This window comes from Brachyistius frenatus, unplaced genomic scaffold, assembly GCF_029030835.1.
Source record: "Brachyistius frenatus isolate BFR_SWC_R1_liver_20210118 unplaced genomic scaffold, ASM2903083v1 Contig_11, whole genome shotgun sequence".
In the NCBI taxonomy this organism is placed as follows: Eukaryota; Metazoa; Chordata; class Actinopteri; family Embiotocidae; genus Brachyistius; species Brachyistius frenatus.
Window position 1 is genome coordinate 761,768 of NW_027210610.1, and position 14,714 is coordinate 776,481.

The 14,714-nt window shown below is 40.7% G+C and overlaps 2 protein-coding genes across 2 annotated transcripts; one reads left to right on the top strand and one right to left on the bottom strand.

The window, feature by feature from the left end:
• Nucleotides 1-4,102: 4,102 nt before the first annotated feature.
• Nucleotides 4,103-9,927, bottom strand: LOC138616803 (glucose-induced degradation protein 4 homolog). Its single transcript, XM_069691340.1, has 6 exons — nucleotides 9,551-9,927; nucleotides 9,054-9,113; nucleotides 7,344-7,451; nucleotides 7,158-7,259; nucleotides 6,927-7,057; nucleotides 4,103-5,618 (listed from the first exon to the last, which is right to left on the bottom strand). The coding sequence occupies exons 1-6, from the start codon at nucleotides 9,851-9,853 to the stop codon at nucleotides 5,555-5,557; spliced, it is 768 nt and encodes a 255-aa protein (XP_069547441.1). The 5' UTR covers nucleotides 9,854-9,927; the 3' UTR covers nucleotides 4,103-5,554.
• Nucleotides 9,928-10,151: 224 nt separating this feature from the next.
• Nucleotides 10,152-14,651, top strand: atpaf2 (ATP synthase mitochondrial F1 complex assembly factor 2). Its single transcript, XM_069691339.1, has 8 exons — nucleotides 10,152-10,513; nucleotides 10,614-10,658; nucleotides 10,878-11,026; nucleotides 12,013-12,110; nucleotides 12,592-12,672; nucleotides 12,782-12,894; nucleotides 13,123-13,238; nucleotides 13,698-14,651. The coding sequence occupies exons 1-8, from the start codon at nucleotides 10,396-10,398 to the stop codon at nucleotides 13,833-13,835; spliced, it is 858 nt and encodes a 285-aa protein (XP_069547440.1). The 5' UTR covers nucleotides 10,152-10,395; the 3' UTR covers nucleotides 13,836-14,651.
• The last annotated feature ends 63 nt before the right edge of the window (nucleotides 14,652-14,714 follow it).

Consider the following 14,714-nt stretch of genomic DNA (forward strand, 5'->3'; position numbering starts at 1 on the left):
GGTGCGTGGCTCACCTTTTCATTTCCCTCTATCTCCACTGGAGAGTTACAGGAATAAGTGTCACCTTCCTGCAAAGTCTATTGTCTGAAAAAAAAAAAAACTGACAGATTCCTTCAGTGTCAGATATCTCGGATTAGGAATTCTCTAAATTTGTCCATTTTACTTGAACTGTGACTCTAATTCAACCTTTCTGGTAATGAGGAAGAACGTATCACATACGGTAATATGTGCATGTGTTGACATACGGTCAACTTTCTTTTATTACAGCAAATCAGAGATCTTAGATAAACCAAAACTGAAAAAAGGTCATACATCACAGGTGAGGACATGACATGAAGCATACTTCATGGCTTGTATGCTTGTATGCATGACAGACATGGCCAAATTCCTCAGAAATAGAAGCACCGCATGACTGGATGCAAGACTGTTGCTGCATCCTCAGGAAAAGGCTAAAACATTAAGTTATGTGCTTTCTAATTGGACCAGCTCGTATCCTGTACTGAACCATTTGTTCTGCTTTAAGTTGTTCACTTTTGGAAAACCTTTGAAAATTAACTATGAAAAAGTTATTGACTAGAGACAGATTAGCCTCGAGCCAATAGATTAGATGTACGTGCTACACATCTGGGAATTCTGCCATTATTATATTATTATTGAGCCATAACGGACAACAATAAACTTTAAAAACTCCACAACAAGGAAGCTGCAGTTCAACAATAAGCATGCAACATAATAAGCCGTTAACCAATTTGCATTTTGGAAAAGTGTTTGGTACATCGACATGTTTTTTTTCAGTAGAGACTCCTGAGCACTCCCGACTTCACCTGTACTCAGCTGGGATAGGCTTCAGCTCAAAGGTCATTTGAGTGCACAAAGAAGGAAGCGGACTCTGTGGATTACAGCTGCTGGGAAGTTCTTTATTGCAAATAGATTGAAGTTGTGGGATGTAAACAGAACCACTGACTGTAATACTATAATAAAACGTGAACTTATGCACTTATACACTTATACACACACACACCTGCAGTGGTAAAATTTATTTGCAATTGCTGTCTGTTACACTCTCTGAGACAAATGCCTCAAACTTAAGAGGCAATGCCTCCGGCTTACAGCTCCACTGGTTTTATTGCCTTGATTCATTGTTCTATTTATTTTGGCACATTTCCATCTTCTGACAGATTTGTATTCTTTTCTGCCAAGACCTTTTCTTTAATCTTGTGCAATTTCTCAAATACATTCCTTCTTTTGTTTGTGACACTGCGCACTTTTCAAATTATAAACTCCTCTGTGATCGAGCCCATCATCTCACCCATCAATCACCGGCTGCTCCTTCATTTGTGGGCGTTAATCCCACAGACTAAAGCCACTTTATATTTCTGCTGGTGGTATTTTTTTCTTGATGTTTCACTCTTTAGGGCTTTATATTGATTTAATAATATAAATATTGTAACTGCAACTGATTAGGCCTTCTGGGAAAAGTGAGCTCATACTTGTGGTTACTGCTTTAAAAAGGTGAGGCCTCCCAGAAACCAGAAACGATTTGAACCTTTTTCCTTCTCTGAGAATGTGCAGATGTTAATAAACAACCAGCTTTATATGTAAGGCTAACATGTTGTGCTAAAGAGTAATACATATGGGTAATGCCATGAAGAAGTTGTAAAACATAGACGTGCACTTTGTAATACTTCCACTTAGTGGGGATTTACCTGCTCTTGTCCAACCTTAACGCCAACACCTAAATTTAAACTGAGTCAGAGCTGGTTGGAAACTTGAATGATGTAACATTCTTTAAATATAACTACACGTTAGCATGGCCAGAGAAAAAGTAAAGGGATCAAAAATGTCACTGATCCTGAATGGCAGAGCATCTGAACAACACCAAACTAACGAGGTGGAAACCAGGCAGGTGTGGCACAAAATTCTGGGCCCTTTACATAAAGTCTCTGTGGGCCCTCTTCTTCTGGATTTATGTTTGTCATACATCCTTGGGAAATTATATTTAATAACGTCATTCGGGTTGAACTGTTCACAACACATTTAAAAAAAAAAAAGTAATAATAATCTGTGAAATGTGCTTCAGTCTGGACATTAATCCCTCCTTTCTCAACATGCAGTAGCCTACATACCAGGCTTTTCAAGGCACCCCCACCTTCCATCAATCCCTGACACAGAAACTTCCCCTGTACTTTAGGTTTCTCCAGCTGGTCCATCTTCAAACATCTGTAGCCATGTGACCAAAGGGAACAACAGAAGGAGACAGGTAGGATTAGAAAGGGGATCAGCAGAGATTAGAGGGAAAGCCCCAATAATGTGGGAATAATGCAGCACTATGTTGAAACAACAGGCGGTACAACGTATCATTGGCTACATTAATGCCCATTTTTTTTATTTTTTATTTTATACACTTTATTAATCCCCGAGGGGAAATTTCTTCACTACAGCAGGGGGGCTCTCAGGGGGGAGATGCTGCAGCAGGCTGCCACTAGCGCGGCGCCAGGTAACCTGACCTGAGGTGCATGTTTTTGGATGATGGGAGGAAGCCGGAGAACCCGGAGAGAGCCCACGCAAGCACAGGGAGAACATGCAAACTCCGCACAGAAAGGCCCAGGACCGGATTCGAACCCGGAACCTTTTTTGCTGTGAGGCGACAGTGCTAACCACTGCACCACCGTGCCGCCCAACCTGACTACATAACACTAAACAGGAAGGTAACCAACCCTTAAAAAAAATTCAAACACACCTCTAAAGTGATGGATCCCTGTGAGAAACAAAAGCAGGAGATAGCCCTTATGTTAGAAAAATGTCAGCCTCCTGGTTGCACCAGAGCAAAAAGTTTGGCCATCAACAAAACTGGTTTTACACCGTGAATATTGCCTTTTTGTTTCGTGCATTAATACTAAGCCGCAGCCATTGATACCATACTGACATGTTTGTGTTGCACTGTTGGGCTGCTGCCAACAGATTATATCTGTTACACTGTTTGGCCTTTTCTCGTGTGTATTTCAGCAGTCTTCAGCACGAGCTTTAAAAGTTAAAGAATTCAGAACAAAGGCTGGCAAGTTTAGTCTGAGATGTCTTGGCCTTGAAGCTGCAAGAGAGGATGAAGCAAAACACAACCTCCTCGGATGACACCCTCAGGCCAAACTGCATGTTTTTTTCCCCCAGAGTAGTTATATTTCTCAAGTCGGAAATGTTTGCTTTCAATAAATGAAGGATCATTTGACAGTTTCATGTTTCCTGTCATGGTAACTCATTCCTCTTACATATGTCATGTGTGTCATGTACACTAACCCACAATCTCGTGACACCTGTAGTTGACGCAAACATGTTATTTAAACAAAGTACACACAGTACATGACATACCTACACAGTATCATGAACACCGAGGCTAGTTTTTGTTTTCTTTCCTGCTTTCTTTTTTATCGACTGTATATGTTCCTTCTTTACGTTTCTTTCTTCAGAGTAGATTGTTTAAAAAAAACAAACCTGAAATTTAGGCGTGTATTGTCGTTTGTGGAGAATCATAACTGTCTGTTTCTAGATATGAAGCTCTGTGATACTTTGTTTAAATACCTGTAAAAGTAATAACATTCCCACCAGGCTTTAGCTGTACCTTGTGTTTAGTGCTGCTGCAGTTACATGCAAGAAGTCCTGTTGTTGCATGTTTTTTGTGCATGTCTAATGTTTGCAGCAGCTTTCATATGCTTATGCAGTCGACTAAAAATCCCCGAAGACTGCACAATGTGTGTAACCACACCAGAGGGCAGTGCAGGGTAAAAATGACTGCCAGCGTCACCTCTATTCAATATATAATACTATATTGGATCAGCCGGAGGGATTCTGCTGCTGCGATTGGTTGACATGTGTCAGTCAGTTGCCGCTGATCCTCCCCACATCGCAGCAACCAATCGCATGCACGGTCCCTCTGGCTGATCCAAGCCACGACCAGGCATATTTATCGCTCATCCAGAAGCAGCATGTGTAGGATACTCCTACTGTATAGAATAAAGTGTTTGTTTCAGTCCTTAAAATGTGCAAATAACTTGTCTATTATTCCTTAAAAACATAAATTATGTAAAGTGGTCAAACAAGCGAGACACAGTTAAGGGTGTTTGGATACGATTTTTCTTTTTTTTTTTCAAATCCATAATTCACTCTTTACAGTCACACTATCAATCAAAACCAATCTTATTCTCAAACAAACACACTTCGAATCTTTTATAATACAACTCTGATAAGCTTTAAAAACATGGCACCATCACATGGAAGTGGAACATGATTAGGGAGGAGAACGATGTCATAGACGATTTAACAAAAATACTTTCTTTAAATGAAGATAGATCTTTTTTCTTTTTCATCATATACTATAAGGATAGAATAAAATTTGGCCTCTGAAAACTCAGGGCTTTGTGTTTGGAGAGTGCTATCTTGAAAGTGTTGCATAGTCGGAGGAGACAAAACGTAAGGGGTGGAAGGGGTCTTGAATTTCAAATGACACGCGACCAGTAAAAAGCTCTGTTTAATGCAGAGTGAGGGGTAAAAAATACTCTCTTGTGAACACTTTTAGGGGATTCTTTTGGCTCCACACAATAAAAACCTTTAGAAATGAGCTTGACCTGCCACCTTGAAGCTTGTGTACTACTTGTGTCACGTGGGTGTACAGTCCTAACTGCAAGCGTTTTCAGGAACATACAGTCCATCCTTGTGCAAATGTAACTCAATAGAACCACAGCAATCCTATGTAAATAACAACCTCCGGAGCGGTTTTATGACGGGGAGGGGGGGGAGAGACTACTTGTGTCGTGTGTCCCTCAGATTGTAGCCGTTAAAAGTGCCGCTCAGTGTCCATCATTTCGAGTGAAATAACAAAATATACTCTTGGCAGGAAAACAATGAACCGGCTAAGCTTAAAAATACTGTCTTTTTAGCTTATGGACTTCTTAAAGCTCCGCTCCTGAAACCTGAACACCTCTAATCAGGATGAACCCACACTTCTCTCTTCCTCCACACACACTTGGTGATTTACTTCTGCAGAGATTGTGTTATAAGAGCAGACTCCTTGGAGGAGTCCTTGTCCGACGGTAGTTGAATGTGTTTATGCTGCTCATTCGGCATCGCTCGGATGAAAGCTGGAAACGTTTCTCGCTGCAGAACGAGAATGGAAATCCCCCACTCAGCTTATAAAGTGTCTCGAGATATTGTGCCAGGCCTTTTTTTTTTTTTTTTTTTTTTTTTTTTAAAAACCAGACGTTAAAACAAATGAAGAAAGGGGTATACTATTTGAACCACACCCAGTCTTTGCTGCTGGTTCTGAGTTTACAAGCTCCAGTCAACTGCAGTTTCTTCCTTTCCGTCCTTTCACCTCATACATTCATTTGTCCTATATCCCCTGTACTCGTCAACCAGCTGTCCATTGAGAAAATGTAAGAGTTTGTACTTCTCCAAAACCCAAATTCTCATCCCTCGTTGGTCTCCTTTTCCTTCTCGGTAGCATCTGCAGACCTCTGCTTTGCCTCAAGTCCAACAAAAGAAAGATCCACGATGCCGGCCAATGTCACCGGAACTCATAGATGGCTGCACTGTGCTCGGGAACGTGGGTGAGATTTAAAGACTGGTACCTACGGTGCAACAACACAGTATACAAGTGAGAATATGTACACATTGGAAGGACATGCAGTGTGTTACAAATGAAGAAACACAGAGCTGCGCTACTGTGGTCCTGCTATAGTTGTACCCGTCTTATCAATGAAGTACCATGTAACAATGAAAACACATTTTAGGAGGCTTAGATAAATTGATCACAACGCATGGACAGATTTTTCACAAACTCATAAATAAACTAGTTAAAAGTTGTTGTTTTTATCAGCTACACAGTCAACAGATTTCACCTGATTAAGATTATTTATTTATGTATTAGCAGTGGGCCTATTATTGTGTCTACACAAGGTATTAACTTGTATTAACTAGGTATTAACTTTTTTGCCCTCAAAAACCCGGCAATATCCCTTCTACAATGTATCTGTATTAAGAAGTGCGATATAAAAAAAAGTCTGATTGATTGATTGAGTCTGGTGGGCTATCTAAAGTGCATTCAAATGAACCTACTGGTAAAGAAAATGACTATTACAAATTCTAATTAGTATTAATAACGTCCTATCTGGTGTAAATAAGTAATGTATTCTTTGATTGCGAAACAGTAGCCTTATGTTGTTATTCAGCCTTCTTGAGACTATTGCATGGTTCAATCAGTTTTATTTTATTTTATGAAAAAAATTGTTGCCATTTGCTGTGGAAAGTAGAACTTGAGAAATTTGGTTTGGTACATAGTGGTATTTGGTCTAAAAAGTTTGGGAAGCTCTGACACGATAAGAATACACTAAAGTGTTTCCCACTTTTGAAAAATGCTGCGGTCAGAGAAAGTAACAAAAACTGCTTCCAAGTCTGGTCAGAGGAGGGAACAGAAAACTGAAATGAAAATTGGATTGAATGAAATCTCAGGGTTTTTGCAAAAATAGCTAAACCATTACGTGCAGAGAGAGTTGAAAGAAATGTCAAATAAAAACTGAAAGCACTAAAGATGTAGTGCCAGCAGGCCCCGGTTTGCTTGTATGACTAAATTAATCAAATGCAACAGAGTGTGGGCCGAGTTGTTCTGCTTCATCCGTATAAAGTTACACATTTTAACCTGGAGCAAAAAAAAAAAAAAGCCACAATCAACTGCTAACTATTTGAAGGGCTTCCATGGAGAAACGTAGATCAAAAGACATCTTGACAGAAGCTGCAGAAAGCCGACAACTGACTCTCTTAATGACTTTTCTCCCCCAGATTTTTCAGCTGGTCTGAGATTTGAGATAGCAACTTTTCAGTTAATATTCCTAAAATGACTCAACGTCAAGTCACAGTAACTTGTGTTGTGCCGTGGTTACCATTCAGAGCTCCTGTGGTAGTAGTAGCCCTCGATTGTTGCTGTGGATTTCTGGAAGCAGATGTAGTAGAAGCCAGCAAAGGAAGCGCCACTGATGTCTTTGATTGTGTGATCCGGGACCAGAAACTGCTCCTGATGTGGGGGCGGAGTGAGAAACAACAGCAGCCGTGGGTCAGAGGCTCCTCACTAGAACATACTGCCTGGTCAAGTTCAGCTTGGAGAAGCGTCTTACCTTCCACCTCATGAAAATATAGTCGGAGTGGTTCAGATGTTCATAGTCAAAATCATCCGAGTTGAATGTCTTTGCATACTGGTAGAAGGCTTGGAATTTGCCCTGGATACGGAAAATAACCGGATTATGACGAGAAACGAGGCTAATGTAGAGCACAGATTATAAATGTGCGAGGTGTGACCTTACCCAGTGCTTTCGATCCACGTCCTCATCTGCGTCCCATTTCCGAGTGAGAAATGGCCGTTTCCTGCTGATGATCTCTCCGGCGAAGAACGTGGTCAGAGTTGGATATTCCTACAAGAGCGGCCGAAACCGAGGAACACACAGCGGTGTTTTGTTTTGTTTGCAAACCCGAAACATGCAGATTGATCTGATCAACTCTTTGTAAGTGACGAAATGTAACAGCCAATGGTAATGACCTATTAGTTCAATGTTTAATTATAACACGGGAACATTGTCCGTCAAAAACAAAAGTACACAGTCAACATTTAGGTTTTCAAAGCAGGAATATATACTCTGATATTGCTGGCCATTGGTTCACCACTACATTCATACTGTTACAATTCATAACAGTGTAAATTGTGATGTATAGTTAGATTTTGTACAGCGAGAGTACAAAGATATTAGTGATCCAATAATTACTTTTGTAATACCCAAGAATATCATTTATATTACATGTTGAGTCATTTACCCTGCAGTCGAATGTCATGGGTTTAGAACAACCAACAACTATTTCCACCTTAAAAAGAATCAACAACCCTGTTAACTCATCCCTTCCAGAGATATTGTGTTATAGTTATTTTTGATCGTGTGGCAATAAAATCTTATTTGCTCCATTTTCAAAAGTTCACATGCTGTAAAGACATGCTTTACCAGTAGAAACCTACGATGCGGAAATGGTTTTGTTTCAAGTTTCATGTTCATTGAGTTTTGTGCTGCATGTTTTATTGGCTTTTCAAGGAAGTTTTAAAAAGGTACAACATTTAAAAATGAAGTCCCGTCTTCGAATAGCACTGCTCTCAGTTCATCTTACAAGACTTCAGAGCAAAACCACAGGTTGGCAATGAGCATACAGGCAAAGACCAGGCCTCTTGAATTAATGTGCTCTTGACAAGCAAATCAAAGATAGATCTGTTTGGCCACAGTAACAAGCGACCATGTTTTCTGCAGACCAAAGGCAGCTTTTCAGGAGGAGAACCTCATACCAACTGAAGCACGGTGGTGGAAGTACTATGGTTTGGGATTGCTTTGCTGCCTCAGGGATTGGACAGCTCGCAGTCACTGATTCAGCGAATTATGCATCATATCAAAGAGCGCCCGCAGATATTGTGAGGCCATCTTTAACAAAGTTGAAAATGAACCGGAAGTGGACCTTTAAACAGGACAATGACCTCGAAGACGCAGATAAATCCACCAAGGAATGGCTCAAAAACTAGAAAAGGAGGGTAGTGGAATGACACAGTCCCCACAGGAGGGGGTTCAAAACAGGCAGCACATGCAAGAAAACCCTAAAACATCTTGCAGCTGAAGGAACTTTGCATGAAAGAGTCGTCAAAAATTTCAGGAGGCCGATGTCAGAGATGTTGGACAGTTATGTAAAAAGCCTACAAGGAATCTTTCTTGCTCGACAAGGCAATACTAACTTCTACCTTCTCTTACCACCAAAGAATATTACATCTTTTGACATTTTTGTAGATAAACTATTGAAAAAGATAATTCCCCGAGCGGTATTGTTTGAACGTGCCACCTTTATCTGTAGACACGGACTCAAAGAGAATCAAAAGTTTGCTTATTTCCATGGTATGTTATTATTCTTGCACGTGTCTGCAGCTATATCCTGGCACAATTTAAATGACGTATGTTCGTTGCTTAAAAAAAGGGGAATACTCTCCTCACCTCTGTTAATCCTTTTATCTTCAGGTAGCCACACAAGTAGGAATCCTCCATGGTGACATGCTTTAAAAAGAAAGCAAAAGAGCGTGTTGACATTCACTGCAGTCTGTATTAGATAGTTCCCTCTAAATTCAAATGACAGTCAGTAAGGATCCTCTGATACGGTGTTATGAAGCAAATATTACATTTCTATCAATATCAAAATCTACAACATATACAAATATGCACGCTTGTGTGAGTGTTCATACAAATGCTAAAAAGCCAGAGATGATTTAATGTCTTAGGCAGTATTTCGTGACATTAAATCAGTTTAGTAACATAAAAAGCATTAAATACAATATGTCATTGTAGTTTAAAGGGGTTGTTGCAGCAGTGTGGGAGAGCCGAGCTGCTCCACGGCTGGTTTTCCAGCTGTCAATCATCACACCGCCCGTTTGACAGATCACCAACTGCCCCTGACATCTGGACCAAATAACAAAATATCCGCTTCACAGCCCCACCTGTAAAACAACCTCTACATCGTAAGAGTTCCCTTTGCTCTTCTGGTGGCCCCTGAACTTGGAGCCGCTGTACAGGAGCGAGGTGAAAACACCGGGCTGCTGGGTGTTTATCGGTGGCGGCGGGATAAGCGAGGCCGAGGATGCGAAGGCCGCGGCGGGGGAGTCGCTGAGGTATCCAGCGGGGACAGGCATGGCTCCCGCTTCGCTGCGCTGGGCACCGACCGCGGTCAATGGCCGTGTGGGCGAGGGGCTCTGTCGGCGTCTACGAAGAGGTCGAGGTGGGCTGAAGTGGTCCGCCAACATTCAAATTCCACTTAAATCCGCTGCAGTTCAGTTTACCAGGAACCGACCTCCCGGAGAAGTAAAGTGGACTTCGACGCTTCGCTGTCGCCAACAGCATTCTCGCTTCTCATTGGTCAATAGAGTTCACCTCGCGAAGGTATTTGAAGCTCATTGGTCCAACCTGCGGAAGGGTTTCTGGGAACATTCTAGTGTAGTTTTTGTACTGTTGTGTAAGGATTGGTTGAGGCATTTAGGAAACTACATATCCCACAAACTAATAAGGAGCTGACGACGCTGTCAAGCAACGAAGGTCACACGCGTGCTTTTGGACGTAGAAGAAGCTATGTGACAGATGAGAAAGAAATGTGACGCTATTAAAAAAAACAGAAAAAAGAAGAGACTTTACAGTTAACCAGTGCAGTATAAACAAAAATCGACGCCAAATAGGACGAACACTTACTCGTATAATGCCGCTAATTGTGAAGTGAAGAAGTAGAAACCGGTAGCTTCGCGGGTCTGTTAGCTTTGCTTGAAAACATTGTAACTTCCAACTAATTTCCGCAATGTTTAGGACCATTCTTGGACTTCAGAGTCAGTTTGGAAATATCCTTTCACTCAGTAAAGTGTGCCCAAGAAACCAGCACTTCAAATGTGCTTTGAAATACTCCACAGCCACATCAGGTAAGATAAAGAATCCCTGAGGATAAAAGTCTCTTGTCTTCTGCAGACGATTAACCCTGATGTTGAGTACTGACTGCTGCAATGTTCTGCTGTTGTCCAGAGAGAAGGAAGTTTTATCAAGATGTCAGCATATCCCAAGGTGAAGGTAAGAGTCAAATAATATGACAAGTCAAGTGTTCTGTTTTTGTGCATTTGAGGAGATACATTTTCTCTATTATTATTATTTTTCAGAAATAAAAGCACATTTCATGCTTTAATGTGAGAGGATGATGTTTTCTTTCTCCGTACTTATGTCATTCTTCTGATTATGAAATATCTTAATTTTTTTCAAAATGTTTTTTTTTTTTTTTTTTTTTTTTGATAGGTGGTTTATTTGAGATAAATCTAGACCGAAAGAAACTGAAAACTCCAGGAGGGAAGCTGTTCGCAGTGCCAAATGAAGCCCTGGCCATCGCTGTCGCAACCGAATGGGATTCTCAAAGGGACACACTCAAGTTTTACACCATGCACCTGGTACAGCATTTTACCTGGGATGAGATAAAGGGGTCTCATAGTGGATTGTATTGTTAGCACTTGCCTCACCTAAAACTAAAGAGCAAATCTGGAATATCAAAATGAACTTTTAGAATACATAATGTTAGGCCTCAACAATAGCAGTGGCGCTACATCAGCAAAGGCATTGAGATAGACATTTTTTAAACAGTCATATTATAACTACATTTTTAAAAAGCTTAGATGCTCCAGGTTCTTACCAGCTCTGTCAGCCAGTTGAAAAGTGGGAACCATGAGCGAATAGGAATTTATTTTCCTGCCCATTTCTGACATGCCAATATTTTCCAGCTCCTTTGGCCAATTGTTGATAAAGATATATGCACATATTCTCTTTCTTCTTCTTCAAAGTTTTGTTATAATAATATAATAAGTTTGTTGTGTTGATGGAATGAGATGTGGCTCCTCCTCTAAAGATGCAGAGCAAACACTGCAAATAGCAACGTTGTTGTCTGTTTCAGACACTTCAAAAATCCTCTACACATCAGGCATATTGTTTCATCATCTTTCAAGCTCAATACAAGAGACGCAACAGCAAGGACATTGTGGAAGGCATTTAGTCAAACAATTTGTCAAGCATCAAGCATTTTAGCATAATTTAAAGCACAACTTGATCAGCCTGTCATATCGATATGTTGTTAGCCTTCATGATATTTCTAGCTCCATGCTCTAGAAGCAACAGCATCCATATACGAGTTAACATGACAACCTGACTCTTTTTCCTTGTGAGAACGTTGTGAAGATTTAGGACTAAAAACATAGACCATGAGTCTAAATAGTTCTACAACTCAGATCCAGATGTTAATTCAGAGCTAACGGTGAAGTTATTCTCAGAAAACACTTTGCTACAAATAATTTAAACGTGAAGCTCTTGTCATGTCATGTTTTTAAGTTGTCTCATGCCACTAATAAAGGGTATTTAACAAAAAGATGTTGAACTCTTCCCGCAGACTACTCTGTGCAACACAGTTCAGGACAATCCCACTCAACGCAACGAGGACCAAATGATCAAAGCTGCTCTAAAGTTCCTGGAGACTGACACCATCTGGTATGCCACGCATTTACTTGTGTTGCTAATCATTAATAATGGTAATTTTTTTCATTTTTCCTTACAATCATATGTAGCTCAAGCTAATTTCTATCAATACTAATATAGGGATTCAAGATCAATATAACCAATGTTTACACATCAGTGCATTTAACGCCTGCAAAATAGAGATCAGCACAATGACAACATAGATATTGAATGTCCATATTCTCAATCGATTTGGCACCCTCACAGTTATAACTCATGTGTGTGGAAAATATCGACATATTACCAACAACAAAAGGATGAAATTAACTGATCATTTGGGACATAATTGTATCTTGAAACTGAATTCTGCTGGAAAAATTCTGCATTCGAACAAATGTATTGAGTTAGAATTTACTCGTTGCTGGTTGGCAGAGATATTTACATGTTTTATTACATTGTTAAAATGTAGTTAGTGCGAGTTGCTGTGATTTTCAGGTTAGTAGTGTTTATGTAGTTACAGAGTGGATGAGCCCAACGGCCTGGTTGAGCTGCAGCAGAATGAGTGGGACCCTGTGCTGCACTGGATTGAAAACAGGTAACAGTTGCATCAGCTTGTCACGGTCAATGTACATGGCCCTGCATTAAATTACATAAAGACAGTGTATTGAAGCGCTTTCCTTAATCTTTATCTCCCACTATTGCAGATATAATGTCACTATTGGCTCCTCATCCAGTATTTTGGGTCCTGAGATTCCAGAGTCAACCAAAAGCACGTTCCGGCAACACCTCAAGTCTTACAACTTCTGGTCTCTGACAGGTAAAACACCTCTAACCTCAACATACACATGCTCTCTTGACTTGGACCTTGATCTAGATATGATATGCCTGTGTCTGTTTCACTTGCGTGGTAACTGTGAATAGTACAATTATGAGGAGAGGAGATACTCTGGCAAGTGGAATCCTAAAGTTTTGGTAGTCAGCCGTAATAATAGTAATACATTATGGTAGTGATAATGCATGAGTTTCACATGTTGCTCCTCTGCAGGTCTGGAGTATGTGATCACCCAGCTGAAGTCGGTTGTGCTGGCGCTGGGGATAATTGACAGATATCTAAGTGTGGAGCAGGCTGTGCTGCTCTCCAGACTGGAGGAGGAGTACCAGGTAGGGCAGCCCCTGAGTCCCTAGTGTTTTCTAACAACTTTTTCAGTTTATGTGCTTGTATAAAACTACTTCTTGCAAGTGGGTTTTTTGCCTCTTCAGTCAGTGTTTGTGTTGGCTTTACCGAGGAGCAGAATAAATGTGTTTTTTTTACTGTCATAGTCCTGTATCTCCTCTTGCTAGAAACTCAAAAAGTTTGCTTCATTTGCTCCAGAGAAGCGGCACCTCGCTCTGCTTTTCATCGTATTTCCCTTGAAACCAAACCTGGCAGCAGACAGTGTTCAATGCACTCTAGAGGCTGACTTTGCTTTTCTTGGCTCCTGTTCTGCTTGTTTTCTTTGCAGAAATTCTACAACTAGCTGATCTTGCACTTAAGCTTGTGTCCGCTGCAGATCCTCCTGCAGACAGTTTTATGTTAGAGGAATAAATAGAGAAAAACCTGTGTTCTTCTGTCCCTAACAGATTAGAACCTGGGGAAACGTGGAATGGGCTCACGACTACGACATGTACGAGCTGAGGGCGCGGACTGCTGCTGGAGCCCTTTTTGTTCACCTCTCATCTGAGAGTTCAACTGTCAAACGCAAACTTCTGCAGGACTGAGATAAGAATGAGAGGAAAACAAATCCGCCCAAGAATAAATCTCCCAGAGAGCATCCTGACCACCTCAAATGTGTGAATGCTTCAGTATCCATGCAAACACCACGTATTCTGTTTGTTCTGCATAGACGTGACAGCTGCTCTGTCAGTGATCTGTTATAGAGTCATCTCACTCCGGTAAAACATGTTGCCTGCCTTTTTTGCAGTATTTGTATGTGGCAGCTGCCAAGTGTTTCACTCTTCACGGAGTTTCCAGTCGGTTCTCAGTCACCCGTGACATTTTGGACACTGCTGCTGGTTCCGAGGGAATAGTGAATGATGTTGTTTGTTTGGTGGTGGAATTCCATGCCTGCTTTTTCTATTTGCAACAGTTGAGTACTGCAAAGCAAATATGCCAACCAAGCAGTGTACAATCCAGTCTATACTAACAGTACTGTAGCATTTGGTAAAGGCAAACTGCATGTGAAAACTATTCACCGGCATTGAATAAACAAACATGTTGCTGTAATTAATCATTCATGTTGTATGGATTATGTTATTTTCTGTGGTGATGAGGAGAAAGACTGAAGGCTATATAGAGCAGGTCTGTTCATCTGTATTGTCTCCTTTGCACAGTGCAGTCTCCAGAAAAAGTTCAGTTGTAACACAAAACCTGAACTCCATCTTCATCTAGTTGTTATTTCCATGCACAGAGCTGAGGGGTTTGTCGTTGTTACAGGTGACATGGATCAAAGCAATTAAAAAAAATGACATGACCTGCTCTCTTATGTTTGTGTGTTGCCTTTTCCACTGATATCATGCAAAATACACAAAGTCTAAACCCTTTCGCAGATGTCTGTCATAATTCATTTCTATATCTACGTCTGCAATATCTAATACATG